The 14,151-nt window shown below is 36.5% G+C and overlaps 1 protein-coding gene across 1 annotated transcript; it reads left to right on the top strand.

The window, feature by feature from the left end:
• Positions 1-9,571: 9,571 nt before the first annotated feature.
• LOC130723473 (uncharacterized) lies at positions 9,572-10,845 on the top strand. The gene has a single exon (XM_057574544.1). It carries the CDS (start codon positions 9,626-9,628, stop codon positions 10,694-10,696), a length of 1,071 nt encoding a protein of 356 aa, XP_057430527.1. The 5' UTR covers positions 9,572-9,625; the 3' UTR covers positions 10,697-10,845.
• Positions 10,846-14,151: the final 3,306 nt, after the last annotated feature.

The following is a 14,151-nucleotide window of genomic DNA, read 5'->3' as shown; positions in this document are numbered from 1 at the left end:
TCCAAGTGAAGCAATCAAAATGGGAGATCTTTATCACTCAAGAGAAGTATGTTTCAGACATGCTTAAAAAATTCAGAATGGAGAATTCTAATCCAGCTCCAACTCTCATGGCCTCGAATGAGAAACTTCAGCTGGATGATGGTGCATAAAAATCAGATCTCAAAATCTATAGAAGTCTTGTTGGTTCCTTAGTTTATCTCACTAATACAAGGCCAAATATAGTGCATTCAGTTAGTTTGGTTTCTAGATTTATGAATGAACCAAGTAAGCTTCATTTTGCAGCAGCCAAGAGGATTCTTCGCTAACTTCGAAGAACTAAGAAGCTTGGGATCAAATATGTGAAAGAAGAAGACAACAAGCTTGTTGGATATACAGATAGTGATTCGGCCGGAAGTCTTGATGACCGAAAGAGCACATCAGCCTATGTTTTTTTGTCTCGGCTCTAAGCCTATCTCATCGAGTTCTAAAAAGCAAAACTCAATTGCTTTATCATCAGCTGAAGCTGAATTTATATCAGCAAATGAAGCCACCAGTGAGGCTATTTGGCTAAGAAGAATTTTGTGTGACTTGCAGCAAATGATTGAAGATCCTACTCATATCTTTTGTGACAACCAATCTGCAATAGCAACGTCAAAGAACCCTGTTTTTCATGAAAGGTCAAATCACATTGAGTTGCGTCACAATTACACTCGTGACATGGTGCTAAAGAAGAAAATTTACCTGGATTTTATTAATACCGAAGAACAACCTGCAGATATCCTTACCAAACCGGTGTCTTTTGAGAAGCTTCAGAAATTCAAGGATGCTATGATGATTACAAATTAAGAGGGGGTGTTAAATGAAATGTTAATTTGCAATTGTTGGTTACATTTTGTTTAAGTGTCTTTCTGCATTTCTTAGGGGTTACAAGCATATTAATGCTTAGTGGTTACAAACATAATAATGCTAGAGGTTAATGTCTTTTATGTAGTTGCATAAGTTACATCCTTTTGTCTTTTCTATTCACTAGTATTAATAGAGAAACATTGTAAGTTCCTCATCAAGAAAATTAGAAAAATAAAAAGTGCAAGTCATTCTCTTATATTTTCCACTACAATACTTTTGCTGCTCCAACAATACGTTCAAAAAAAAGCAATAAACCCAAATTAAATTCATCATTCTTCATCTATACTCTTTAATGTGTAGCACCGAACTTTCGTACAAATTACACCCTTCAATCTGTAGCACAAAACCTAAATATCACAACTTCACCCATGTCTCTTCTTTCTCGTTCTTCTTGTTTCTCTTCGATCACTTCTCCCTCTCTTCTCATCACGCTGCACAACCACAAGCAAGTTACACAAATTCGCCATCCCCTGCATCCTCTGACTCAACCACCTCTCTTCTCCCCTTTTTGGGGGTTTTGCTTCTTTGATATGAAGGAGCTTCGAACAAAAGCTCCAAGATTGAAGGTTCCCAGCACCAGCAACCCAAAAAGGAGATCGAAGCTTTGGTTCAATTTTTTCTACACCTTAAAGTTTCAATTTTTCATGGTTTGTGGTGCTTATCTGATTTGAACTACTCATATCTGTTTTTTTTATAAGTCAAGTCATTGCATTCAAAACAGTACAAGGAGTGCTAACCCGAATACAATGAATAGAGGAAGGGACTAGTAAAAAAGAACAAGAGCTAAAACAAGAAGTACATGAAAAAAATAAATAGAAAGGGAATGGAAATACAAAAATACAAAAGTGGTGTTTTCGAGAAAATGAGAATCCTCCACCTTTATGCTCATAAAAGCTATTGGCACCAAACCAGACCAGTACTCCACATAAACCAAACGAGAATGGGAAATGACCCAATCAACAAAATAACCAATTCTCCTCCACCCAAAACAATTTCTTCTCCTCGATAATCATCCCCATTGCTCTTGCAAAAATTAATGCTTTCATCCAAACTCTTGGTGGGAATTTGTTTCCTTTAGGGTAAATTTAGACAGTGCTTCAGTTAACTTTAAATGCTAGGTCGGAAGCTTCAAGGAGTATGTCAACAGATTTGGGAAACATAAGCAGAGCTGCTTCAAGTGTAGTATGAGTTTTAGCAGATCTCTAGCAAGTCGGTTCGCTTTGGCATACATTAGCCGGAAAGCTTCAGATTCTGGTAGAGGGATAATAGCTTTAGAAAGTATACCGTCAAGTACCATATCTCTTTTCGAGATGCGCAGCTTGGATCCATAAGAACTCCTTCGCCAGGGTTTGCAAGGCATGAAGATATATAACTCTGCCTGTATTCATATAACCTTTTTTCATGCAGTGTTCCGCATCAGCATACTAGGTATTTTCTACAACTATGGTTTCACCATTTTGGAAAATTATCAATCTGCAAGTTTGAGTGAACCTGATGACAACCAAAATGGGCACTTGAAGATTGAAGAAAAATCATCAAGAAGTCCAAGAACATTATAATTTTCTATTTTCTATTTTTATTTTCGTATGTAATTTTGTGGTGATTTTTCTGATGAGTTTTGTATTCCCCAAGTTGGTTTTTAGTGTCTTTTAAGAGTCATTAAGTTATCATTATGATAGTGAATTTTTACTTAAGGGTAGAATACTAGGGGAGTGTTGCAAGTGGGAAAACTAATACTTGGTGAAATGTATAGAAGCCACTAAGGATAGGGAAAATCTAATATGCACAATTTTCATTTTCGGCAACCTTACACAAACCCCTTTCTACCTCCTACCCTAAGTTTCTCGGTTTTATTCAGATGTTTAATTTTTTTTAAGTAATTAATTAAAGTAAATTAAAAATCAAATATTTTTTTATTGTCACCTTGTCTTTCCATCTTTTAATTTTTAACTTCTCATTTTTCTTGTTATCTTTCTGGGCATAATGATGCAAGTTTCCAACCTAGATAGATCCAAAAATTGAATCTTAGATTTGAGGTTCCTATCATTTGGTATTCAGAGCTTTGTTCTAGTGTTGGAATTGAGGCGATATTTCTCAACCCAGTGGCTGTTTGTGCGTTCATTTTCTAGTAACAAATTTTATCGTTAGATTGTTTGGTCAACGCTGACCACAAATTTTATCTGAGATTCAATTTTTGGATCTATCTAGGTTGGAAACTGGCACAAAATTGTTTGGTCAACGCTGATCTAAAATTTAACAAGGACAATGAGAAATTAAAGACAAAAAGATGGATAGACAAGGGATGGAGGAAGGCCCCACAATCAAATATTGATAAGTCAAATGAGGATCGCCACAAGAAAAACATTTCTTGATAACATCGATAAGTGGTTCACTCAAGAACCTAAGTGAGAATCCACTCTCACAACGAAACAAAGTTTCAATTTGATTAATCTTCAAAATATGATTTTCAAAGGCATATGGTTTCCTATTTAATATTTATACACTTAGTGACTTCTTGATGAATTTTTCTTCAATCTTCAAGTGCCCCTTTGGAAAATTCTAATGTTCTTGGACTTCTTGATGAATTTTTCTTCAATCTTCAAGTGCCCCCCTTTGGTTGTCATCAGGTTCACTCAAACTTGCAGATTGATAATTTTCCAAAATTTTGAAATCAAAGTTGTAGAAAATACCTGGTTTGCTGATGTGGAATACTGCATGAAAAGAGGTTATATGAATAATGGCAAAGCTATATATCTTCATGCCTTGCAAACCCGGGCGAAGGAATGCTTATGGATCCAAGCTGCGCATCTCGAAAAGAGATATGGTACCAAAGGAATACTTGACAATATACTTTCCAAAGCTATTATCCTCCTACCGGAATCTGAAGCTATCCAGCTAATGTATGCCAAAGCGAACCGACTTGTTGGAGATCTGCCTAAAACTCGTACTGCACTCGAAGCAGCTTTGCTTATGTTTTCCAAATCTGTTGACATACTCCTTGAAGCTTTCGACCTAGAATTTGAATTTAAGGACTATAAGAGGGTTGAAGCGCTGTCTAAATTTACCCTATAGGAAACAAGTTTCCCGCCAAGAGTCTGGATGAAAGCAATAAATTTTACGAGAGCAATGGGGATGATTACTGAGGAGAAGAAATGGTTTCAGGTGGAGGAGAATTGGTTTTTTGTGGATTGAGTCATTTCCCTTTAAATTTTGCTTGATGATTGGGCAATTCAAAGAATGACTTGCTGAGGATGCCAAATGGCTTAGTATATTGAGAATCAGCTTTGTCACTCGAATGAGGTTAAAAAAACATATCGTACTGGACCAGAAAAATGTCCTACGTGTATCCCACTTTGACTCTCTCTTGCTAAGCTACTTGTAAGGGAGAGTGGACTAAGTGAAGCTAGGGAAGTTCTCTCAAAATTAAAGCATGGATTTAAGGAAGAAGCATATAAGTTGATGGAAGAAGCACTACAAGAGTGTCCTCGAAGTGGTATTCTATGGGCAACTTATATTGAAATGGTTCCCTAACCCAACCGTAAATCCAAGCTTAGTGATGCACTTGAAAAATGTGGTCATGGTCCACGTGTTATTGCTGCGAGGGCCAAATTGTATTGGCATGACGGGGAGGCGGGCAAAGCCTAGACTTTGCTGGATAAGGCAGTATGTCTAGCTCCTGATGTTGGTGATTTATGAGGCTTATTTTACAAGCTTGTACTTCAACATGGGAATGTGCAGGCCGCTTCTGTCAGGGTTTGGACGACATTGATGACATATTCATTCAATGTGCACATATATATAATCTTTACGCAAATGCCACCCTATCCAGCTTTCGGGCATTAAAATACGTTTCAGACGAGGATGATTATCATACGAGATTCCTAACATATCATATGATTCCCTTTCTTGAAAATCCGCACTTTTCCAAACCTAGAAAATAGCTATTTCTTTATCTCTGCGTGAATCATATGTTTGCGACAACAAGGACATAATTTTCTTAATTCTAATCGACTGGGCGTATTGTGTCGATTCTTTTGAGTAATATATCTGGAAAATCCTGGACCTGATCTTTAATCCTACACCGGTTAATGATGCGATGGGATAAGTTTTTTTTTTCCCATCAATGCTGGCCCAATCGAGGCTCGTCCACGGAATCCATTTTATGACAAACTTACCTTCTATTTTTGTGCCTTTAGTGGGCCTAGTATTTCCGGCAATATATATATATATATATATCCTCGTCTTTCCTTCTGTATGGTATGTACTTGTCACGCGGACAGGAACAACATGACTGCTTCGATTAAACTCTTTAAAGATGTCTCAATACACCAATATGGATAAGATAGAATCTAACATGCTAGATTTTTGTTTTAATGTGAATCGTTAATTAAGTTCAATAAAAATCCAAATTGTTGTGACCCAGGCCACCACCACCTTCTTTTCTAAAAATGTGTGTTGTAAGTACACCCACGAGGCTTCAAATTAGAGAACAAATTATAGTTTTTAAAGTTTTTTACAGATCAATCAGTTAACTCAATCAAATATGAATCGAGTCGAATGTTTCAATCAAATTTCAAAAATGGGTCAATCGACATAATGCACCATCAACATTGGATGGTAGACCTTAGGTTTAGCCCAAGGTATGGTTAATTTGATCTAAACATAAGGTCTACCATCTAGTGAATCTAATATTGACCCTTTTAGAAATATGATGGGATCACAATACCCTTTTATTTTTCGGCAATTCAAATAGCTCTTGTTGATGGTTCTCGTACGAAGAAGGTCTAAAACGAATAGAAGGTTCCATGGAAAACTCCTTCTACGTGTTAAGCTAGCTGGTTGTTCATTTGCATCCACTTGAACCAGTTAGGACTTCACTTTCATATAAAAAGAAACTAGCTCAAGGCGTCATGCCGGTGGGGTTTAGTGGAAAGGGAAGAACTAATAAGTTTGGAAGATCCGGTTCAAGAGACCGATCCCCTCAAAAGGGTTTAATTATAATTTATGTATTTTTGGTGGGGTTTGGGAGTGTGAGGTTGGGTTTAGTCATAAAGAGGGCGAAGGTGGGAGGAAGAGATGGGAAACATATAAGAAGGAGGTTGGGAGGGATGGATGATGGCCGAAGGAAGATCATGTTTACCTTATCCATTAGGTCAGCCAGAGCAAAGGTTATGACTTGTTCTCTAGCGTCAATGTGCGCTTTTAGAGAGTCTTGATGTTGAGACTGTTAGGGCAAAGGAGATGATTTAAACTACAAGGGATCATCAAATTGGACTAAAAAACAAACCACAAGTGAGTTGTACTCCAAATCTTTCACCAGAAACCAAAAGGCATTGAGTTTATGGGTTATCACACTTTTGTCTTTATCTTCCAATGTGAGACTTGATAAGCCAATTTGCAAGTATACAAATTTGCCCGAAGTAATATAAAAGATATCGTACCCAAGGGATTGTGTTCAATTGTCGATTCAAACTAATTCTATGATTTAGAGAATAAAAGTAAATACGATTGGGGTGGTTTGATTCAGTTGTTCAATTTCGCAGAAATAAACTAAAGCAATTAAAAAGATTTTTTAATTTAGATGAGAAAGATAGCACCTGAGTATAGTTTCACCAATTTAATCTTTGCCTTAAACAAAACAGTGTTTGTATGAAATTTAGAGTCCTCTCTATGGTGATTTAGCCTATATTCTTACTTACTAAATTAATAGCTAAGCAAGACTTTCAATTCAATTACTACGTCTGTGTTACGAGCACTTAGACCCTTGAATTGAAGATTAAAATTTCATATACTAGCCACCACTATTAGATTCTACTCTTATTCCTAAGCAGTAGGGAAGGTCTAATAAATTCGCGCTACGGTGGTTCCCTAATTCTTAATATAACTTTCGTTCCTATAAGAATTAGTAAAAAACTCGCATCGATTCAAGCACAAATTAACTGAAACGAATACATAGATTGAAAACCCAATAGTCATACAAAGTACTGAAATATTAAGACATAAAAATAAAAAGGATTCACACCTCAAGTGCTAAAAAGAGGGAGTTAGCCTAACATGGCCATAAAAATTACAAGGAAGGAGAAGAAGAACCTTTGACCGTCGTGTCTCCCTCCTTCTCTATTCACGCCGTTTCTGCTTTTTCTCCCGTCCCCTCTATCTGTTGCTGTAGCCTGTACCCTAATATATATATATCCTTCCTAACGCTACAGAAACCTCTGTTATATATCCTTTTGCTCTTTTTGTTTTCAAATCACGTGACTTGTGCATCAGACTAGCTAAAACAAACTATATTTTACTTATGCCATGTGTCAGCAAGCAATTGGTCCTAGCTTTAAGGTTGAAATCTATTGTGTCACGAACTACGGCCTTATGGTGGACCTTCAGCATGATTGAGCCATGTGTCAACGAGCGGAACAGCAGCCGTCCATCTCCGCTTGTGCACTGTAATTTCCATGGACCATCAGTAACATATTAGCTCCCTTTATTAATCCGAAAATCCTAATAAAAATATAATAAAAATCATAAAAATTATAGAAAAATACTAAAAACACATAAATAATAATAAAATACATGAAATAATCCTAAGGTGGCCTAAAAAGACTAAAATGATCTAAATAATATATTATAAAGCATGCAAATAAACTAGGAAAATAGTCTTAAATCCCGGGTCATCAAGACTTACTCATATGTGATATCACAACAATCTCTCTCTCTCTCTCTCTCTCTCTCTCTCTCTCTCTCTCTCTCTCTCTCTCTCTCTCTCTCTCTCTCTCTCTCTCTCTCTCTCTCTCTCTCTCTCTCTCTCTCTCTCCTCTCTCTCTCTCTCTCTCTCTCTCTCTCTCTCTCTCTCTCTCTCTCTCTCTCTCTCTCTCTCTCTCAATTGTGAGTTTATCTCAAAGGAAAACGGAAGCCTTCAAATACTTACCTCGTCGTTAGGCTGATCGACAAGACACGCCACCTAGTAACAACATTGCTACGAAGACTTTCGACACAAGGAGTCGGTCATCTTCGCCAAACAACCATTGACTTTGATAACACTGTTGGACTAAAGGAGATGATTTTTTTTGGTCAAGAAAAGGAGATGATTTAAACCACGGAGTATCATCACATTAGTTTAAAGAGCAAACCACAAGTGAGTTGGACGTCACATTTTTCACTCAAAACCTTAAGGTATTAAGTTTATGGATCATCACAAACTACTCGAAATTGTCTTTATAATTCAAAGTGAAACTAATACACATTTGATATCTATTGACAAGAATTTTTTTTATTTTCATCGAGAGTTGTCAAGAGAAATTTCGGATCAATAACATTCATGGGATACTCAATTAGGAGCAAAGCTGAATTTTTTTTTATATTCATTTCTAAATAGTTGTTACACTTTGTTACTAATCATGGGATACTCAACACTTTATTGGAATTAGGACGATTCTAGAATAGCACATCATATCATATATAAAAAAACTTAATAAAAATAAGTCTTTCAGCCAAAAAAAGTTTTTTTTATCCTCTTGGGCCTAGATGTGTTGCCCGCCAATGGCCCAGAACTTCTGCAGCTATCATATATATGAGGTAGATAACTTTGCTTATGTCTCTTTTATTATTGAGCCCAATGACCAAAAACATAAAAGCACTGAAAAAGAAAATTCACTTCACTAGCTAAACCTAAAAAACTGCTAGAAGGAGCCTAGAACTAATAACTTGAAAATCATCCCCTATACACATTCAGAATACAAGGATGGTTAATGCATATTGGATATTTCTTACATAGGCAACAACCACAGACAGCATGGAGAGCTAGGTTATAAATAAGCATTGAAGACTGAAAACATTATACATTGGTTCTAACTTCTAACCCATCAAAATGAAACAATTCAGTTGAACCAGTTGCAATTTTGACAGTAATATACCCACGGCTGATTTCTAGGATTGGTATTTCAGAGTTCAGACTTCAGAAGTTTTGACTTTTGGTTCTATTTTACAATTCCCCCACTTGGAGCTGACTTTTCATCCAAATTCAGCGTGTATAACAATTGCAACATTTGAACATGAATAAGTACATCAATGTATTAAAACATAAAATGTGTCATTTTGAGAAAAGATGCTGATGAAAGAAAGGCTTATGTTTGCTGCAACTGTAGTTTTGTATCTTATATGTTGACATCAATTATTCATATTATACTTGACCTACCTTCTTTTATATGCTTTGACATGATTTTTTTTTTCCTGATTGATCCCAGCACGTATACAATTTCATCTTAGGACGTGCTCATATAGTTTATTTTCAAGTCATTCATGTACCATATATTTTAGAATAGAAGGTACAATGTACCATAATTATCATCCTAAATGTACAACGGGGTAGCTAAGTTGGCAACACAGATCGAGTGTGCTGGAAGAACTTTCGAATTCGATCTTATAATACACCCATGAAGAGGGATGAAGAGCCTTAAATATGATTAAATTCTGAAACTGGAATAGTCGGTATCCAAATGTGACAACAACGGGTGATTTACAACAAAATATAAAAAATCCTCAATGTTCTCAATCAGATCATACCTACGGAAAAAACATATGATAAAATAAACCATAGTGGACATAGAACATGGTCTTCACGACTAAGATGTGCTACACATTTTCCTTACATTGTATGCCACTTCTTTATAAGTAGTGAGCAACTCTTGGAGTTCCACAAGTCTATGTCTTGATTCTGATACACAAATCTCTATCATAAAAAACCATGTCTAATTCCCTGCAAGAACTACACAAAATCATGGAACAAGGTGATTTTTCTACATGGATGTTGGACATGGACTACCCCATCATCTCAATCATGGAGAGCTTCCAAAAAGAAAAGCAGATCATGGTGGATCCACTTTCCTTGAAAGATTCTCATTCTCCTACCAAACATCTCATGCTTCCAACTGTAATCACAAATTCTGGAACCGCCGCCACCCTTTTCCACCCTCCACCACTTCAACCTCCAACGGAAAGATTTTTAAGCCTGAGTCTTCCAAATTCAGCAAACTCATCCCCGCGGTTCGGTTCGGCTCTTTCCAAGAAGAAATCAAAAAGTGGGAGTCCTGAACCAAAATGTGAAGCTAGTAAGTTTGATAACAAGCTTCAGGATCTGCTTCATGAAGTCCATTTAGGTAAGAGCAAGTCATGTGGTGAAGCAAGATCATTGACACCCTTTGAAGAATTTGTATCATTTGATCACTGGTTGTCAAAAACAAGTGCAGTGGAGCAAGTTAAATTGCACCATGATGGCAAAATCTCCAAAACTGAAGCTGTTAAAGAAAGTCCAAAGAGTAATAAGAGCATTAAGCACATGAAAACACCAGAGAATGATGGATTGAAATGCAGTGCTCTTTGCCTCTATCTACCAGGCTTTGGTGGTAGTAAAGTGAAGCCAGTTAAAACAAGAAAGGAAGGGTCAAAAAGGGAAGCTGTGATGTCTAGGACAGTTTCCTTGGAGAATTTTGAATGTGGTTCTTGGGCTTCTGCAGCAATGTTCCATGAGATTGAAGGAGACTCGGTTAATAATTACTACTTTGATCTGCCAATTGAACTGATGAAACACAACAGTGCCAGTGAAGAATGTTCTCCTGTTAAAGGGGTCCTGAAGAATAGTTCTTCAAGAGGCAGTGCTAGAAAATCAGACACATCATCGCCTCGCCACCACGTTCGGTTTACTACATCATCTTCTTCTGGATCATACCCTGCCTCTCCAGCATCTTGCATCACTCCTCGTTTGCGAAAAGCGAGGGATGATTTTAATTCCTTTTTAGCAGCAGCACAAAGTGCATGAGAGTGATGGAGATTGAACCTATGGAAATATGTTGAATTTAGACTTAATATGTATTCAAAAACTTCATTTGTAGCTGGTTATGTTACCTTAGTATTCACCTGCCTGCATAATGTTTTGCAAGAGCTAGTCTATTTACCATGTTTAAACTGTATTCAAGTTAGTAATCTGGTTATCTGAAGTCTGTAATCTCAAACTAGAGACAACTTATTTTTGCACACATTTGGGTTACAGAAGCAATATGAGGAATCAAAGTGGTACCTTTTTATATTTTGTCCTGATTGTTTTATATAATTTTTATACACCAATAAAACAGAAAATCTCTTCCACTATCAGTCAAAATTGTATTTCATTATTTGTATAAAGTATGAAAAGCAGGGAGAGTTGCAGTTTAGGAACCACAAAGAAACTTATTTACAATGATGAATACAATCAATGAGCAACTTGAATTGATTTTCACTGAATGCTACCTTTAAACAAAATGTCAAAACAACTTCCCCACTTCAGATTCATAAGGCCCAAATACAAAAGTTATCACTCTTAGGGGAAGTGACCTTATTAGATGCAAGCAGAATACCATCTGAAAGAAGCCTGAAAGGTAAAGGGTGGTTTTGTAGCTATTTTTTGCTTACCAACAAATTCTAACAAAAAGGCAAACTTTAGGTTAGTTGATAACCAAACACTGTGATCTAAACTGATTTGAAATTTGATCAACAGAATAAATATGGTAAGTCACAAATTGACCATGCAAAGGATATTAATGCCAACTGTTCTATCCGTAAGTCTGTATCATGAAGTTAGTCTTATTGTCATGCAATTTTTCACAAGCCTGAGAAAGCAATCAATGATCAGATAGCATTGATATTCTATACATGCGGCGGAATGATACTAATAAAGCATTATTAAGGTCTTACTAGGGAGCCTGAATCTACACTACCAGCTTTCTTCCTATTCAATTTCTGCTTCGCCGGATAGCAGGACAGAGAGCCTAAGGGATAGAGAAGAAAAGACTATAATAAACAGAATGTTTGTTAGTATACACAGAAAACTTCAGCCGAGTGCTGATTGTAAAGATACATCTGCTTCAGGTACATGTTTATGAAATAATTAGCTTGGCTTCATCCCTCTATGTAGTTGCCACTAGCCTCTGGAATCAATTCTCATATGGCTGCAAATATAAATCTTTCCCATTTTTGGGCAGAAATATAAGTTTAGGAGGTAGATAAGTTGTTCCACCAAGGCAAGGTGCACCACAATTAGAGGGGTGCCTAACTGCCTACTAGTGAAGGATGACTGATCAACAATTCAACAGCAATAACAGAATCCAAGACCTTTGAGTGCTTGGAAAAATGTAAGCAAATGCTCAATGTAAATGCATCATTGTCAAATGTTAAAACAATCTTCACCCCTAAGCTAGCTATTGGGTAGAGTTAGTAGGCCTAAACCCAAATTCTAAGATGATATTAAAGTCTACATTGACCAGAGATATGGCGAAATAACTTGTATATAGGTTTAGAACAACCCTAATCTTTAATCTAGCTGCTGAGGTAAAGTTAGGTCTAAACCGAATTGTGAGCTAGCTTAAGGTGAGGATTGCTCAATCCTGCTATATTTTAACTTATTTGACTATATCTTTGGTCAATGTGCTGCTTCTCAACATCAAAGTTTCTTAGAAACAGCTAGTGTTTGCACAAATAATTCTAGCATTTCGTTGTGCCTCTGTCTCACATCTTGCTAACAAAGGCATGATGATGCCATTAGATACTTGTTAATTGTTATGGTTGGCCGTAGATTCTAAGATTTGTCTGCTTCCTACCATGAGTATCATCACTTTGATATCAGCACGTCACAAGTTGTGTTTAATTTGTGAATGTTGCGCATGCACCATAGATTCAACTGCCACCATCACTAATTAAAATAGAAAAAGAAATGAAAAGTTCAATCAAAACACACGTCCAATTCCTAAAAATATACATTTTGTAAGGTGTGTAATCCCTCATCGATATCTCATAAAGTCAATCATCCAAGTACATTGCCGGCCAAGTACAAAAGTCAACTGACCCCAAGAATTAACCAAAATCATATTAATTAATCTAAATGAAGATACTAAATCAAAGTCCAAATCAGAATGTTAGAGACAGAAAGATCATCATCACTCCAAACATGTTTCTTCTATAAATAGTCATGTCAGCCACATTCCCCATTTTCATATACAGTGAGAAAAAAACCACTAAAAACCAAATTGAAGCAAGCATTGTAGAGAAAGCTGAAGCAGAATGGTGGACAAATCAAACATGAGGTTTCAAAAAGAAGTGCAGATTGTGGTTGACCCACAATCACTGAAAAACAACACACTTCAACCTTCAAAGCAGAGATTCTTGAGTCCCACGCTACCAGGTTCAGCAACCTCAATGTCCCAGAGCCTAGAATTACCACCAAGTATGGCTAGTGACTTGGCCCTCAAGAATCAACATATGCAAAAGAGGAGCATATCATTGTTAACTAGTAACCAAGGGAAAACACATGCAATCCCAGATGAATTTGATCTGAGGCTGAGTGAACAATCTAACAACAGGCAAAATGAAAACTTCTCCAAAACTGAAAAATTTATCAAAGAGGGTTCTAAAGGTGGGAAGAGAATGGAGGATGGTGGATTCAAATGCTGTTTTCCAGGATTTGGTAAAGCAAAGCAAGTTAAAGCAAGAAAAATAAGAGGAAATATTGAAATGGATCATTCGGTGTATCCTGTGGTGTCTAGTGCATTTTCCTTTGAATTTAATTCAGGAGTCACAACACAAGGTAGAAACAATGAAGATGAGTCACTCAGTTCCTACTTTGAACTTCCTTCTACCATGTTGTAATGTGATCAATTCCCAGCCATTCTCCTCAGCAAGGACATTATAGTGGTTCAATACTTCAATAGTTTTGCATTGTGTGGAAGTTTTTTTTTCCTTTTATTCGACATATATGTGTTACAATTGTGATCATCATTATTATACTACTGTGCTATGTGATTGTTTTCTTTTTATTTTCTATTTACTTTTTTTTTTAGCAAGTAATATAAATGATACCCCTGCTAATTCCTTTATCCATAAGGTTTCAGAAAATAAACCCTCAAATGGGCTTCTCACACAGTCCGAGTTCCAGTTATTCACAAACCTGGGCCTCATTTCTGAGATGGGCTCAGTAAGTAGAACCTAAGTACAAACCAAGTATGACACAAAAGTATGTTTGAACAGAAATTGTGACCCATAAAGAAAAAAACAAGAAGAATTACAATTAGACTATTTGACAACAACAAAAAAACAATTAGGCGAAAAAATCACCACAGCAAATTCAGACCTACCAAGTCACATTAGGAAGTATTGTCAAAAAAATAAAGCACAATAGAAAGCTAAAATTTCATGTATTAACAAAAATAAAAATAAAATCACCATGAGCTTCCTTTCACCACCTAC

The sequence above is a fragment of the Lotus japonicus genome, chromosome 6, assembly GCF_012489685.1.
Source record: "Lotus japonicus ecotype B-129 chromosome 6, LjGifu_v1.2".
Lineage (NCBI taxonomy): Eukaryota > Viridiplantae > Streptophyta > Magnoliopsida > Fabales > Fabaceae > Lotus > Lotus japonicus.
Note: the sequence above shows the minus strand (reverse complement) of the source record. Positions and strands in the feature narration are given on the sequence as shown.